At 41.8% G+C, this 15786-nt stretch overlaps 1 protein-coding gene across 3 annotated transcripts in view; it reads left to right on the forward strand.

Moving 5' to 3' along the window:
• Positions 1 to 4986: 4986 nt before the first annotated feature.
• Positions 4987 to 15786, forward strand: part of TBC1D8B (TBC1 domain family member 8B) — a 46287-nt gene continuing 35487 nt past the window's right edge. For 2 of the 3 annotated variants that reach the window (XM_026123080.2, XM_026123082.2), the window contains exon 1: positions 4988 to 5250. In XM_026123080.2, coding sequence (XP_025978865.2) covers positions 5121 to 5250 — 130 coding nt within the window. In that variant the 5' untranslated portion in view covers positions 4988 to 5120. Of the gene's footprint in view, positions 5251 to 15786 lie in introns of all 3 variants that reach the window. The other variant, XM_064518230.1, reaches the window with a different exon arrangement.

Below are 15786 nucleotides of genomic sequence, written 5' to 3' on the forward strand. Positions count from 1 at the left end.
CTGCCTGTGTGTGCGCGAGTACAGAGGATGTTGAGTAAGCTGCTTGATTGTACTTCTGAACTGCTGTTCTAGATGCAGGCTGACACAAGGCAGTTTTGCATGATCTCTTCGGATCAGCTAGCTTGTTACATTTCCCTTTTCACTGTCAGGTCTGTCTTTGGCATCCCTCCCTTCTTTTAAAGAATTTGTTCACTTGGTCTTAAAGCATTTTAAAATTACTTAAATTGCAGATGTTCAGTACTGCAATGCTAAATGTAGTAAAAAGGTGTCAAATCCCTTGGTAGATTCAGTAGTGGTTACAGCCTTGTTGTGCTTCTGCTTTTTAGCTTATTTCATCGGGAAGGCAAGGGAGTGACTACATGAAGTACAGGAATGCTGCCCTACCAGCCTGCCCTCGATTCTGTTTTGCAGACTTCCAAATCCAGTCCAGGAAGCATTGGTTGGTTATGGCCTCAATTTGTAAGTCTGAGTGTAATCTGACTTCACTCTGAAACTGTGTCATGCTGGTCGCTGTGATCATCTTTCTGCTCTATGGTTGAAGTGTGGAGCAGAGAAAGAAACAGCCAAGTGGTAAATATGTAGCCCTTGAATGTTTAATTTCACTTTCATTTGAAAAGCTATTCACAAATTTGTTGTGGTGTATAAGCAGTGAGGCAGTAGTTTCATGATAATATGCTGACCTGAAATCAACTGCCAGTCTTCTGTGTTTAACAGAAAAATGATTTGTGTTAAAGCCTGGCGGGGGAGATTCAGGTCAATTCTGTATGTTGAAAAGTGTTCTGGGATTTTTTTCTTCTGATCTATGCATCTGTGGTGCTTTGTATTTATAGGTTTCAAGCCTTTCTATTTACTATTTTCTAAGAGCAATAAAGCTGCAATTTTTCCACTGCTGATATTTCTGATGGTACAGTTTTACACAGCACTTTCTCAAGGAACGCACTGGTGCTGGAGGATGGAGCAGCAACAACGTAGTCAGGAACTTGGCTCATACTGCAATAGGATCAGATGCTGTGTATGTGTTCGGTAAAACCTGCTCAGAGCTCAGAACAGCTACACTGATCTGCAGAAAAACTCTAAAAGTTCTTGTATCAGGTCTGAAGTACTGTAAAAAGAATAAAAGCAGTGTGCATAACTAAGCAATATTTGGGCTACTGCTAAGCAGAAACACTTAATGCTTTTTTTGTCATTTTGTTTTGCAGCTTAGCATGGAAGTCTGACATTTTTGTGTGTGCATACTCTGCAAATATTGGCATGGAGGCATTTTGTTTAAAAATGACAATGTACAAATTTCATGCATTCAAAACTTATTACAGTGAGATCAGATCTGTTGCTGTCCCACTTTGAGAAAATGTTTTCTTATTTCACTGAACTCTGCAGAGGTTTTTCCTTTGAGAACATTGCTACAGTTCTGAAATTCCATTAAAGCAGGAAGAACTTTGTATTTCCAAGTTTCCATGGATAGCAATTGTCCCAATAGGGTTGTCTTTAGTCCTTAGCTGTGCACAGAGCACTGTGCAGCAGAATTTGTGATAATACAGTCTTGAAATGGCTCAGTGTCTGTTCATACATATGTTGTAGGTATATATGCATTATGGCATAATGCACTCTTTCCTGTAAGCAAGATGCAAGCAGGAGTGTGCCTGAGGGATAGGGTTGTTCCTGAAAGGCAATGCAAGCTTGCAGTTGTTACGCAATGGCTTTAGGCTTTGCTGGATATACCAACATCTGAATGTAAGATGCTAGAAATAATGTGCCTACAAGTGGTAACAATTGCTAAAATGTATGCCTCTTTCGACTTTGTTAATACTTCCATTGGGTCACATAGACATTTCAATTATTCTGCCCCCAAAGAGAAAGCAGAATAGGTTAAGCATCTCCTATGTATTTACTCACTGCTGTCATTTATCTGTCTTCCCCAGGAGAGAGCTCTGATTTAGACATTTTGCTCAGAAATGCTTCCATGTTCTCTAACAGAAACTGGGAAAGAATTCCTCAGCAAGAGAGGAAGAGCAGGTAGCCCTGTGACCCGATACCTGGTTGCTATGGCTTTTTGTAAACCAGACTTTACAGCACTGTGATTTTTATTGTAAATCTAAGGCTGAAAGAAAATAGTTTGTTCACGCAGAGGGAATTTTTCAGGTGTAACTGTAGAAATGTAGTTATAACAGTGAGATTTTGCTTAAGGGAAAAGCAGGGCTTGTCATGAGGGACTGCATATGTATAAAAGCAGTCTGAGCCAAAAAGGCAGTTGAACTCTTTCTATAAAATGGTGAGAGCTAGTCTGTCTCGGACTTTAGATGGAAAGATCTGCAGTTATCAAATGATCTAATAGTTAGACAAAATAAATGCACACATCTTGTCTGTGTGATTTAATGCAACTTTATTTCATGTTTAACATACACTAGTTCAGAAGGTAGCCCTGCCTTTTCACCCAGGTTTGTATGAATGTTATTCCTATGCAGATTTGGATAGTGCCCTGCTCCCAAAGAGGAGTAAAGGCTGGCATTTTGGAGTAGATAAAAGAAAATCTACTGGCAATTTAATTTTGGGTCTAAGGGAAACTTAAGACTGAACTGTGATATTCAGACTGTTCTGCTGTGTCTCACTGTCGTTGGTTGTCAAGCTATTTGTTATACAGACAGAAGCTAACATTTAGTTATATAGCTAATGGTCTTGGCTGTGATTACTTGAGGGAAATCATTTAACATTTTTAGGAGGCCCTTCATACAGGGAAAGAAAAATTCTGCAGCACTAAATGGATCTCTCTTGTTGCAAAATGCATTGATTAGACTGTAGGATGATTGTGCGCTGATTAAGAAAGAATTTGTGTCTATAAATAAATTCCTTCAAGAGGACATTTTAATAGTATTTGATTAAGAACTGAACTCCTGAGGGAATGTAAAAAAGTAAGACATCCAGGACCTTGAATCCTGGGAGAGGGAGAGAGGAAAACAAACAGACATTTTCTAAGCAGAAGGGTTTTGTTAGTGTTGTTTTTTTTTTAATATCTGATTAACAAAGTTTGAAGCTTGAATAAGAAAGTGATATATGTCATAACATGTCCAGCCAGTGTGAGATGCCAAACGCCAAGCTCTGGGTAGGAAATGCTAAGGGCATATCTCCAAACAATTAGCATCAGCATTAGAAGGTGTGCTAGATTCTACATGTCTGTTTCCTATCCAGAGGCTTGTCCAATTGAGGAAAATTAAATGGTAAATACCCCAGGAAATGCTCTTAGAACAGCAGCATCTAAGCAGGAATCATTCGATCAGTTCTGCTGGTAAATCTCCAGGAACAGCCACAGTAATAACATACCCATGGGAACAGTTAATGTGTTAGACTGGGTCCCTTCAGGTGGGCTGACTGAGGAAACTCCTTTGTGAAGAACAGTCTGCTAATCTTGAAGTTGTTTGCCTTGTCTCATTAATGTTTCATCTGTGTTAGCTACTACATGTTGGTTAATGACTTCTAATTCATTTTTCCTTGCTACTAAAGGTAAAGCACCAGAAACTTGTTGCTTCCTACTCTGCTCTGTCATAAACACAGGTAAAATGAAAACAGTAGTATTAGAGTTAAATCTATACTGGGTCACAAAGGTAAATCATTTTAATACTGGAGCTTCTTTTGCTATGCTATGATGTAATGACTGCTTTTAAGTCTCATACCAGTGCAATCCATCCAGTTCTGAAGACTTGTGCTGAATTAAGTGTGACTGCATTCTTGGTTCTGCTTTCACACTGGTGCCTTTGGGTAGATGCTCCTTCCGCAGCTGGAGCTGGACAGGCGTTGCCAAACACCTTGCTGTGAAGTGCTTGGCAAAGCCCTGCCCTGCCTGTGCTTGCAGATATACCAGTGGCTGGCAGAAACATTATTGAGAATTAAATGCATTTGGGACTGTGGAAAGGCATGAAAGAAAGAAAGGATGAAGTGACAGAAGTGCCAAGTCTGTAATCCGTACATAGTATATGACGTGCAGTTTTTTATAAAGAGCTCCAAGCAGGGCCCAGAGCAAGTGGTTAGTTAGTCTGTACATAATCCAAAGAGCTAGGCAGTGAGGGTGAATTCCTGAGGATCTTGCAGACAAATTACAAAAACACCAAGGCCACAGGAGCCAAACTGTTGTTACGGCAATGTAAATGTGTACACTAACGTAGGTGGTGCCGATTCCGGTTGGATAATACAACCGATGAAGCAGGTTGTCTTTTTAGAACATGAAATGTAAACATGCTGACCATATGTCCACCTGACCAGCTGCTGAGGCAGGTCTGTTCCTCTGCTCCCAGCAGCAATGCAAACAGGTAGGGCGGTCAGGGAGGCAGGGGTTCCCCAAGGCCCGTGTTCCCCTGAGATGGGGACGGTCCCACTCCATTCCTTGCTTGTGAGTTTTCCGTGTACTTCTTTCTGCGCCTTGGTCTGCTCCGTCGCAGGAGCAGGACAGTGTTCCCCACGCCTCGGTTGCGGTGCAAGTTGTTCTGATTAGAAAACAACGTGAAAGGCAAACAGAAATATTTTGGGGGGAATGGCTGTCTCCTATTTGGGCTGATATCTGAATTCTGCTTGGCCAAAACTTAAAATTCTTCTTTGACTAACAGCCAGAGCTTTCACTAAAAATAAATAAATAAAAAAAGTGGATTTAGGAACACCGCGGGCGAGGGGGTCCCTGCGTGACAGGCGCGGGTGTGGCGGCAGGCGGCTCCCGGGCAGGGGCGCAGGGACACGGGGCGTGTGAGGGGAGGAGAAGGACGCCCCTTCCCCCAGCCCCGGGGGCCGAAGGAGCCGTGACCGCCGGCGCAGCGGGCGGGCAGGAACGCGACCCCCCGCCTCCGATCCTTTCAGCAACCGCCCCTAACGGCCAGGCAGACGCCTGCCCCGCGGGCCGCGGAGGCAGGCCGGCCGCGCAATGCCCGGCGGGAGCTGTAGTCCGGAGGCCGCGGCGCGGCGCGGCTGGGCGCGGCGGCGAGGACTGCGCTTCCCAGCAGGCCTCGGGGCGGCAGCGGCGCCCACCCCCCGCCCCTCTCCTCCCCGGCGGCGGCGCTTGGCAGCCTCGCTGTGTACGTGGGAGCGGGAGGCCGGGCGCCGCGGCGGGCATGGGCGGCGGCGGGGCGTGAGGGGCCGCCAAGATGTGGCTGAAGCCCGAGGAGGTGCTGCTGAAAAACGCCCTCAAGCTGTGGGTGCTGGAGCGCTCCAACCAGTACTTCGTGCTGCAGAGGCGGCGGGGCTACGGCGAGGAGGGCGGCGGCGGGCTTGCAGGTACCGGCCCCACCCCCGCCCTGGGGCAGGGTCCCCTCAGCGGGGCGGCGGGCGGAGACGGGGCTGGAGCGGGGGGGTGGGGTGGGAGTTTGGTGGTCCTGGGACGGCCAGCTCCGGAGGGCAGGAGGCCTGGCAAAGTTTTGGAGCCCTTGACCTTCCTGGGGTTCCCCCCCTCCCCCCATGTGAGTCTCCGCCCCAAAGGGAGAGGCGTTGTGGGGAAAAGGGAGGTTTGATGGAGTTTCTGGGACTCTTCGCGTGGGCTGGGGCCTTCTGGCGCGCGTGGTGGCGAGGCACCCCGGAGCAGTGCCCGGGAGGATGAGCATCCTGGCAGGGCTGGCTGCCGCTGACCTCCTGTTTCATGGAAAGCTCAGGTCAGAGCAGCCCAGCACTTCTGCGAGCTCAATAACACTTTGCTCCAGCGGAGACCCTGGCAGAACTAGGTTTTCAGCTTGTCAGAAGGGGAGAGGTTTGAAGAAATGACTGAGCTGCCTTGCTTGGCTTTTTTCTGAGTCCCTCTTCCTGCTTGAATCTGAGGCTGCTTGAAATGAGCTCCTGCTCTGGAGTTTCTGATCCCACCCTTTAAAAATAAACATATGATGGAGCTTTTCTGGAAGAGAGGATGGTGATGTACTAGGAGAGTGACCTCAGTATAATAAACTTTGTTTCATGAGAAGTTCAAGATATGAAAGTGAATTTCTATTCTTATTTATTGTCTGTCTGTATCATTATGCACTGAAGGGACCCTGGCCACTACTAAGGCCTCTGTTGTGATGGTAGTTCTTCAGACTAGAGTGCTTCCTAGTATGGTGGCTGCTCTCGTTGGCCCTGTCGAGGAGAAATTCCATGGGGAAGCAAAGAGCAAAGCTTGAGGGTTTTGTATGAGTTGCACTGTCTATGTTTTCTAGGCTCTCTAATTGTGTCACTGTAGAGTGAATTATATTTAAGTGAATTATATCATATGTGAGGAGTAGTTATCATTGAAACATTCATTCTGTCTGGCAAAAACACAATGTCCAAACTTCCGGCTGAAGGATTTCAGCTGTACAGACCTCCCAGATCAATGTAGGGCATCCTTCATTGGTATGTGAGCTACTTGCAGGGAACAAGGGAAGTGTTAAAAGAGATCATTACAAAATCCTAGATGCTACCCTTCTAGGAATATCATAATATTATAGATAAGTAGATAATGTGAAGCTTTGGCTTTAGAGCCATGGGTGATACTTTTCAACAGTGGAGGTGCTGTAGGTTAGGGTGGCCATTCTCTGCCTTGACATCTTTGGAGACCAAAGTGAGCCGAGCTGGTGTGAAGGTTGTCTTCCTGTATGACAAAATTGATTTAAAAACTGTGACTAACACTAGAATTAGAACTAGATGTTCGTGCTCTTAAAAGTTACATTTTTTTTTTTTTTACAATGTCCTTGTAGACTTACAGCTGGACAGACTTGTTTAACTGATTTTTTTCCTGCACCTGAGACCTCTATTGCTAGTCTTCTGTCCTTGATGGTATTTGACAGCTAGAAAAATGCGGGAATGGGATAATTCCTATAGTGTGCCTTCTGATCTGTGACATTGCACGTTTGATTTCTATAGCTTTTCTCATAGTATTAGATTTATACAGATTTTGTCTGTACAAGTTTTCTTTTTCAAGAAACTAAAATAGTGAAATGCTACTGCATTAAAATTGTGAATAAGAAGGATTAGCAAGAGAATTGCAAAATAATGTGGTTGAATTTGTATTTGTAGGTATGAAAATATTCTAACCTCCTAGGTATAAAGTAATATAATTTGCCATTGTCTGATTTTAATTTTATATTGCTATATATCACTCAAGAAAATTAGAGCTTACTGTAGAAAGAGCAATGCATAGCTATTATGTTATGAGATCACCTCAAATGTGCCAAGTAAAATTTTGTTCTGTTTCTCCTGACCAGCATTTCCCAGCTGGCGAGACATAAGGTGCGAGGTGAGAGGCAGCCCTGAGGAGCTGGGGAGCGCTCAGTGAACGAGGCGGGCAGCAGTGCAAGCATGTGTTGAGGGAAGGGAGAGGCTGGGCCTCAGGATAGGGGTGGAAGAGGAGATTAACAGTCCTTCAGGGCTTGAATAGACTTAACGGGGACTAGCCGAGGCCGCTGTAGCAAGGGATTCCCAAGAATGCGGAAGTTCACGTGGTCACCTGGAGTGCAAGAAGGGGAGAAGAGGTGTGGTGTGAGGAAGCAGCCAGTAGCAGGAGAAAGGCACAGACTAAGAGAAGGAGATAGATGACAGCAGAGACACTTACCTGAAGGAAGGCTGGGAATTCTTGTGCCCTCTCAGGCTTATAAAGAAAGCCATGCTTAGATTTGTATATGTGAGCCTTCTGGACTGACTGTTACAGCAGAAGCAGTTTGTAGTCCTTTGGAGATAGTTAGCTCTTATGGCTTGTGCCCACACGTTGCATAGTTACTAGCTGGCTAATAAGTGTCGTGAATAAAAATATTTTGTGCTGTTTTTGCTTAGACTTGACTCTCTCTCTTCAGGTGTGCACTTGCTTAGCTTTACATTTCATTTTGTTTTCTTTCTTAGACCTCGCCTAAGGTTACATATACTTTAACCTGTTTGACTGGTTCTACTTCCGGATAATTCAGTGTGCGGTAGACTATCCCAAAATAGTTGCTGTATGTCTGGCAGTGTAGTCTTGTGACCAAGTCCTCTCTGGCCGTTGTGTCTTCTGCAGAGGTGCTATGGGAGCTACTCAGGTTTCCCACAGTGTATTGATAAAAATACGGTTAGGCAGAACGGCCTGTGTACCAACGCATAGTTACGATGACTCAAAACCTGCATTGTGAATACAGACGCTGTAACCAAGAGATGGTTACAGGGAGATGAAGCATGTTGGTCACAAAGATGTTGCTTTAGCTATAGTTTAGACAGGAGCTTAATTAGGAAACAGGTATTCCTGGAGTAGTTGTATAAATGAGTATTTGCTGTCACAAAATACCAATCTTTCACTGAAACATCAGAAAGCAAAGTATTTGTTTTCTGCTTCTGTTGTTTTCATTTGCCTCTTTCTGCTTGAGAAATTTAAATAAAATGGAACTGTGAGAGACAAAAATTTATTGATAAAATACCTGGTTGCAGCTAGTCTTCCCAGCTTGCCATGTATTCCATGCTTGGGAGAAAAGGGAGTTCCCCAAGGCAGGGAAAAGTCCTGACTCTGCAGTTCTGGATTCCTTGTGGCAATTATTGCAATCCTGAATCAACAGCAGGACCCTGCTGGTACACCTGCTCTTTGAAAGGTATAGCTTGTTGTCTGCATCATCCCTAGCTAGCTCACAAGCGGGAGGTGGGAGGAAGGGGAAACAATGCATGTGTGCTCTGGGGAGAATTTTCCTTATGTAATATCTGTCCAAGGAGTCATGTTAAAGTGTTATCAAGAAGTGGGTATCAATGGTGATGAGCTTGTCTCTAACAGAATTTTCTGTTGGACCCGTTCAAAAGTACTTGGTGATCTTTGTACAAACTTACAGAAGTTTATTTTAGTAGGAACAGCAAGACAGGAGATGAGACTCAGGCTATAACTAGGCTCAGTATGCAACAAAAAAGGTGCTTACTTTTCAAAACATAAAGGTCTATGCTGTGGCTTTGCTAAATATATAGTAATAGCGTAAATAGCAGCGACCGTTTTTACCTGCGGCTGTTTTAGCAGACTGAGCTTTTTCTGGGACTTGCTTGTAGCAGATTCCCAACTGTGATGGGAATTGAAAGGTAAACCTGCTTGATATATTAATAAAGGTCTGGAAAGATCTATGCTGCATATTTCTTCAGCTGGAGCAAAGATTATTTTGCAGTGCATTTATTTGTGAGACAAATAATGCCACTCTGTTATGAAGCATATTTGCGACTGGGGATGGGAGGTGGGAAAATGACTAGGGCATAATTTGGAGGATATAATCTTTAACTTCCTGAATCACAGCACCAAGTGCATTCTGGGTGCGTAGGAGTCAGCACCCTTGGAAGTGTGAAGTCAGACTACCAACAACTGTGGGAGGTGTTATGGTTTGCTGAAGGAGTGGAAACTGGAAGAGCAGAGGGATTGGATGCAAGGCTGAAGACGTAAGGCTTGTGCCCCACCAAGTCCTCAGGGGGATAACTGCTTTCAGTTACCAGTTCAGTCTGTAGCACTGTCCCACATGCTTTTGTGAAAAAGCAGTGGGGCTTACTTTAGAAACAGTCATTAAAAGTATGGGAATCTCTGACAGCCTTGCAGGCTTCATCCATGTTTGTACCTTTTGGCAGAAGCAGACAGCACTCTCTGTGTGGCTGCAGAGTGTAGATATACCACTGGGCTGGAGAGTAAAGGGCTATGGCTAAAGTAGTCTCCTCTTCTCGGCCCTTGGAGGTGGAACTGCAGTGTTTAAAGACTGCAGGAGCTCTTGTCACCTCTGTGTTTAGCTATGATTCTATACTGAATTCTGTATCTCTTTGTGTTGTATAGCTTTTTAGCTGAACAGAAGCAAAGAGAAGCAGGAGCTGTGATATCTGTGACACTTTTCTCTGTGTCTGCTCGCCAAAGAGACTAATATTTACCATTTTTCAGAGTTGCACTTCTAGTTTTCCTACTTCCCAGGGTATCTTTATTGCCACAGATACTTTCACATAATGGCTTGGATACACAACTTAGTTCAGTGAGCTACCGGTGTCTTAGCTGAGCCATAACCCCTAACCATCATGTATTTAATTTACTGTAAATAGAGATGAAATGTTTTTCATCAAAGGCTTAAGCCAACCTATTTTACATCTCTAGGAACATCTACATCTCAGCCCATGCTATGTCGTTCATTAAGCTGAGGTTTCTTGGTCATGAGATCAGGTTCATTTGAGGAAAAAAATGAACAAGTAAAACAAGAGTTCTGTGCTTAATTTGAGGAAATAGGAAAAAGGGTCTTATTCACAAATTGGCATTCATGTATTGCAAGTGAAATACACTGAGACAGTGGCTTTTCATGGTGTATATATTATGTATTTGGATCTTAGTTTACTTACTGAAAATGGTACTTTAGTCTTTTTTTAACCAACCAAAATGCTCTGTAAAACTATTTGCCCTTATGAAATGAAGCTTTATCTTGTCTTTGTACATATATATTTATTGTAGTAGGGACTTATAGTTGGGTCTCCACGTTGTGATTTGGCAGTAGTTCAGTGATTAATTTTAACTTGATATGTGTTTCTCCCTTGATTTTATACCCTGAACCTGAGAAAGCTTTGTCTGTGGAAAATATACAAAACTGTGCTATGTGTCTGTTGGTAGCTTTGATTTCAAAGGACCTGCATTTTCTGATTTAAAAAGATTTTGTTGAAAATATAGTCTATTTAAATTCCAGCTGGTTTACTTGAATTCTCCTTTGCTTGCTCATGGAAGGCATTTCTGTTTCGTAGTAATCTTTGTATTTCACATACTTAAAATATTTCCTATTGATTTTACTCCTTGCTCTTATACCTAGGCATTGCATTACCTTCAAGATTTATTTTTCATTTTAATTCACAATTTTTAACAGGTTGATTTTGTGGTAGAAAAATAGCTGAAAAAAAATTTTTAAGGTTATTTTTATCCCTTATTCTTATACTTCCTCTAACTTGAAATTCTAATTTTCATGGCATGGCTATTCGAAACCCCTCCTAAGATTTCTCCAGGATTGCTTGCTGTGAGGCATCCTCTGTAGGATCCCATTGAGAGCTGTGGGGTGTTCAAGAATTATATGCCGAAAGCTTAGGAGGCTGCTTGTAAATGGTTTCGTCTCTTCTGCAATATTGTCTTGAAGTGTAACAGACACCTGATCAAAATGAACGATGTTTGCTATCTGTTACAAACTTACTTGTCTTACAATATTTTTTCCCCTTTGGTTCTGCTCTGATTAGCCTTTGAATTCTTCAGGTCATAGAAATGAGCAGTTACTGTCAAAATAAAGCTGGCTGTAGCTGCAGAATAACACTGTCTGCAGTTGTTGTCACTCAGACAGGGCTTTTACAACACTTTTGAACAGCTCCTTTTATGATGATGTAAGTAAACCAAGAGCGAGGACTAAATTGTACATCGAAGCGGCTGCTTTCAAAGTCCTTAGCATTATGGGTCTGACCAGTGTTGTGGTAATACAACAGTTCTGTTCGTAAGGAGTTGTTACTGTCTTACAAATATTTTATGTCTACTAATACTTCCAATGTAGTAAATCAGGAGATGCTGATCCATTTTTAATACCATTAATTATTGACCATAAAGGTGCTGTTATGCAAAACAAAGGAGAGAACAGGTTTGTGCTGACTTTGCTTCAGAACTATATTGCTCTTCCAGAAAAAGGTAACAGAAGAATCTCAGCAATAAAAAAAATATTTAACTGGCAGCTATGGCAGAAATACATCTTGAGATTATAGGATGAAAAGTACCGTAAAATACAAATGTGAGTACTCTCTTGGTATACTTGGTGAAATAAATCTAGAAGAATGTTGTGGCGTTGTCTCCATATGGCTAAGTGCCAGGCAGTTATTTTTATGTAACATATTGGGCTTTATTACAATAACTTGGTACAACTGAGAGCAGAATTCATTACTAATGCATTTTGTTGCAAGTTTCTGCAGCAAAATAATGGGAAGGTGATCATGAGGAAACTACTCTGGTACATTACTTTATGTTACCATTGAATCATCTGCATTCAGCTGCGAATGTTTGTTTTAGGCTGCTGAGAAAGTTTGTTTTCCTATTTGTTGATATTATGTCAGCTAATGTTGATATTCTGTCAACCATGTATTTCAGAGACTTGTGGAAAGAGCATATCCTCAGTTCAAAGCTATTCTGGTTTCTTTGCCCTTTATTTTATTTTCTAGGGTATTTTACTCTATTTATTTAAGTATTTAGGGTGTTGCCTAATTGTTTTACCCAGGTAACTGAGAAACTTAAAATGTCTTCATAAAAGCAGAATCCCTTTTCCTTGTAAATGTGCTTTGCTGTCTATGTGCATAGCTGAAGTTGTGCCCCAGTGTGAGTCTAGAGGATGATTTGTGTGAAATCCTCACTAGAAACTGTGGAGTCTCACTTTGAGCAGAGGTAAGAGTAGAAGGTATATGATCTTCTGTAGGTTGTCCCTGAATCTGGTGGTTTGAGAGCAGCAGGTAGTGTATTACCTTAGCGAGGAACTGGCAGACATGGCCTAAGTCACTTTTACTTTTACCCATTGCCTCCATTCTGGAGAGGTTAAATCAGTCCTTTTCCATAAATGCTGTAATTTGTATCATCTTTGTTGTGTCTAGGGAACTGTGATGAGACTTTGCAATGTAATAGAGCTCTGTTTATGCTTCCTTAAATTTAATCTTAAATTTATAATGATAACAAAGAATGTGTTGGGAACATGTACGGGAACCGTTACACCCAATCTCCTGTTCAGGAAAGAGGTCCCCGTACTAAATGTACAAGACTTAGTTGCTTTATGCCACTGTGGTGATACAAGGTAGGCAACTTTTTTATTACTGGGGATATGTTTTTGCAATAAAGAATTACTGAGGAATGAAAATTCCAGTCACCTGGATGAAAACTTCTCCTGTTGCCTTTGCGTTATGTCAGTGCCTACTGGCTGTGTAAATTTTCAGGGCTCACTCAGATGGTTTTTTAAATAGGTTCCTTAGATTAGCCAGAGAGGGTTTCTGAAAGCTGTTGTGTGGAGGTTTTCTGGACTCCTCTAAGCTTAAGTATTATCTGGTCCTAACTCAGGAAGCGAACTCAGATAATAGTGTATATGATTGTCATATTGCATTAACAGAGATAATTAAAGCCCGTAAATAAATCTAGCTGTCTTTATTCGTTTCCTTGGGACTAGCGTTGTAGTTTGTGATTCAAGTTGTGCTCATGGAGACTGTATATAAATTCACCTTTCTCTTTCACTTATAACATATCCATCTACAAATCAATAGCTTGAGTTAGATGCACATTTGCAAGGTTCTGCTAAGACCTTACCTGGCAGAGACCTGCAAGTGACTTCATTTTGCCGGGAGAGAGTTACTTCCAGTGCAGTAATTGGAAAAACCCTGGGTGAAATCCTTGTTCGTTGATTCCAGATTTCAGCTATTTGGAAAAGTAAGCCTTTTCTAAACACAAAGTGCAGTGAATTTACTTATATTTAGTCCTTAATCCTGATGTAGCACCCGTTAAGGATATTGGAGAGCCTTGCGTTGACTTTCTTAACACTGCATCAAAATCAAGCAGTGTTACATCCTGAGAGGCCACAGAGAACTCCCATTCTTCCTCTGTTTAGGTCATTTCCAGTGTTTATTCATTGGAAGATGAGGTACGGATCTCTGTTCTGTACTGGACTGTATGATAGAGATGATGTTGTGATACGGGTAACAGTTTCAAAAACACAAAGCAATAAAATTGCTCTTGTCATCTCTTGTTCAGGGTTCTTAAAGGACACCACAGATAACTCATACGTTCCGCTAGAAATTACAGGTATTGTGCCAGGATGAAATGACTAGAAGAATTATGTAACTCCAACTTAGAACTGCAACAGGCAAAAGAAGGGGATGGGAATGCAGCTCAGCAGCCCTGGTACCCAGCAGGTGTTCTCTGTTGGCTAAAACCAGTACCTCTTAGTACTAAAAACCAGATTCTTGGTTGGAATCTGTTCTTCTTTGGTGTTTTCTGAGTTTACCTTTTTAGGAACACTCTTGCCTGAACACTTATGTGGTGGTTGTAAACCTTTTGTTTAACATGGGAATGCTGCACCATTCATCTGTATTATTTGTTGTTCATAGGAAAGTGTTAATGTTACCAGCTGTAGTCGTTGGCCGGATGCATTTCAGACTACTGGGAATCCTTTAGGGTAGGCTGCTGTGTTTGATTTTTGGCCAGCTTTTTTGGCCAGGAATATGTAACACAGAATAAGGAATTTATTCTAGTTTTAAAACCAGCTGCTCAACAAACCGTAGAGTTTGTCATCTGTAAGGCTAATAAGGCTGATTTGAATTAGCTTTGTTGTCAAAATGTTAATAAGAGTAGATGTTTAATTCTTGAATAATGCTAGTTGCTGGTTCTCTCGTTCCCTACTTCTGTATTATCCAATTAATATCCTTGTAATTATGCAGGTGGGTTTTAAATCTTTGCTTGTCGGTAATCCTGGAAATGAATCATTTTTCAATAGACTTGTGTGAATGGAATTAGCAGAGTGCCAGTAAACTCCTCAGCGTTGGTCACAACTCCCTGGGTGAACATGATTCTTGATTTCCCACTGGGAAATAGTGCTAAAAGGGAGTGCTTGCTGAGACCCACTGAACAACTTGTAGTTATGGAAACCCTGACTGATAATACAGTATTCAAAAAATTCATAGCTAGTAGTTAGAGCACATTTAGCACCAGGTAAGAAGGTGTAATTCTGCTGGTTACTTGCAGTTATGCCTGTTACCAAAGCCATGAAATTCATCGTTCATAGTGTAGTGAATATCCATCACCTTAAGTGCAAACCTGTAGTCTTTTCACATTCATGGACAAAGCAGTGTTGGCTGTAGAACTGTTGAAGTGGCTGATGCTAACCTGCTACAGTTTATTGTGTCTAAAATCTAATGACCTTCCAAATAGACAGACGCTGTTCTGGCATTTTGAGGAGTGCTGCTTTCTAATGCAGTGTCATAATCATCCCTTCAGGCTTAGCAGTTGTATCAACCTCATAAATAATGTCCTTGTGCCATGTATCATAACAGAATATGATATTAGGAGAATGGTGGAAGAGATAATAAAACATCTGCTAAAGCAAAGCCAACTTTGAGATGAGCTCAGTGTTATGACTCATTCAGTAAGTCAAGGTGCTTTAAGCAGACGTAAATGTTATGTTATCTATCCAGTGACTGATTTCAATTATAAACTATAAAAAAAATTCTACTTTGCAAGAGGAGATGATGTTTGTAGTCACTTACAATCTATGAGTTACAGACAACTTAAGATAGTATTTTTGATTCATGTGATTTACTCGTCTCTGGGGTTTGGGTTTTTTTTATGTTTTGTATTATTATTCACTTCCATTATTTTGAAGAGAAGCAAAATCATTCTGAAACTTGAATAGCCACAGTAAGATAAGTCACACAGGTTTCATGCTAGAAGTGTATCTATAGGAAAATCATGTTCTGAAGATCACTGTCTAGACTTCTTTGTTTTGTATTACTATGCTTCCTTGTATTATAGTCTCACACAATTGACATTTTTCAGAATTTGAGAGAGGGTTAATGGAAAGAAAGGGGAATGAAGGGTGCCAGAAGCCATCATAAAAATTCTGAAAGAACTTTTGGTGGATCCAGTTGAAACAATGTAAATCTATTGCTTCTATAGGATATTAAAAGCCTGAATCAAAAGATAACTTTTGGTTACCTATGAAAGGGTACACAGAGGCCTCCTAAGGGATGTATTATCCTTGCATACAAGCTGTCTCCCCTGATAGTGGTTTTTCAGAACATCCTACATCCATTATCTCAGCAGGTCTATGAAGCAGACTTTACAACATCTCTTTGGGTATCTGCATCTTTCAT

Source organism: Dromaius novaehollandiae, chromosome 11, assembly GCF_036370855.1.
Source record: "Dromaius novaehollandiae isolate bDroNov1 chromosome 11, bDroNov1.hap1, whole genome shotgun sequence".
In the NCBI taxonomy this organism is placed as follows: domain Eukaryota; kingdom Metazoa; phylum Chordata; class Aves; order Casuariiformes; family Dromaiidae; genus Dromaius; species Dromaius novaehollandiae.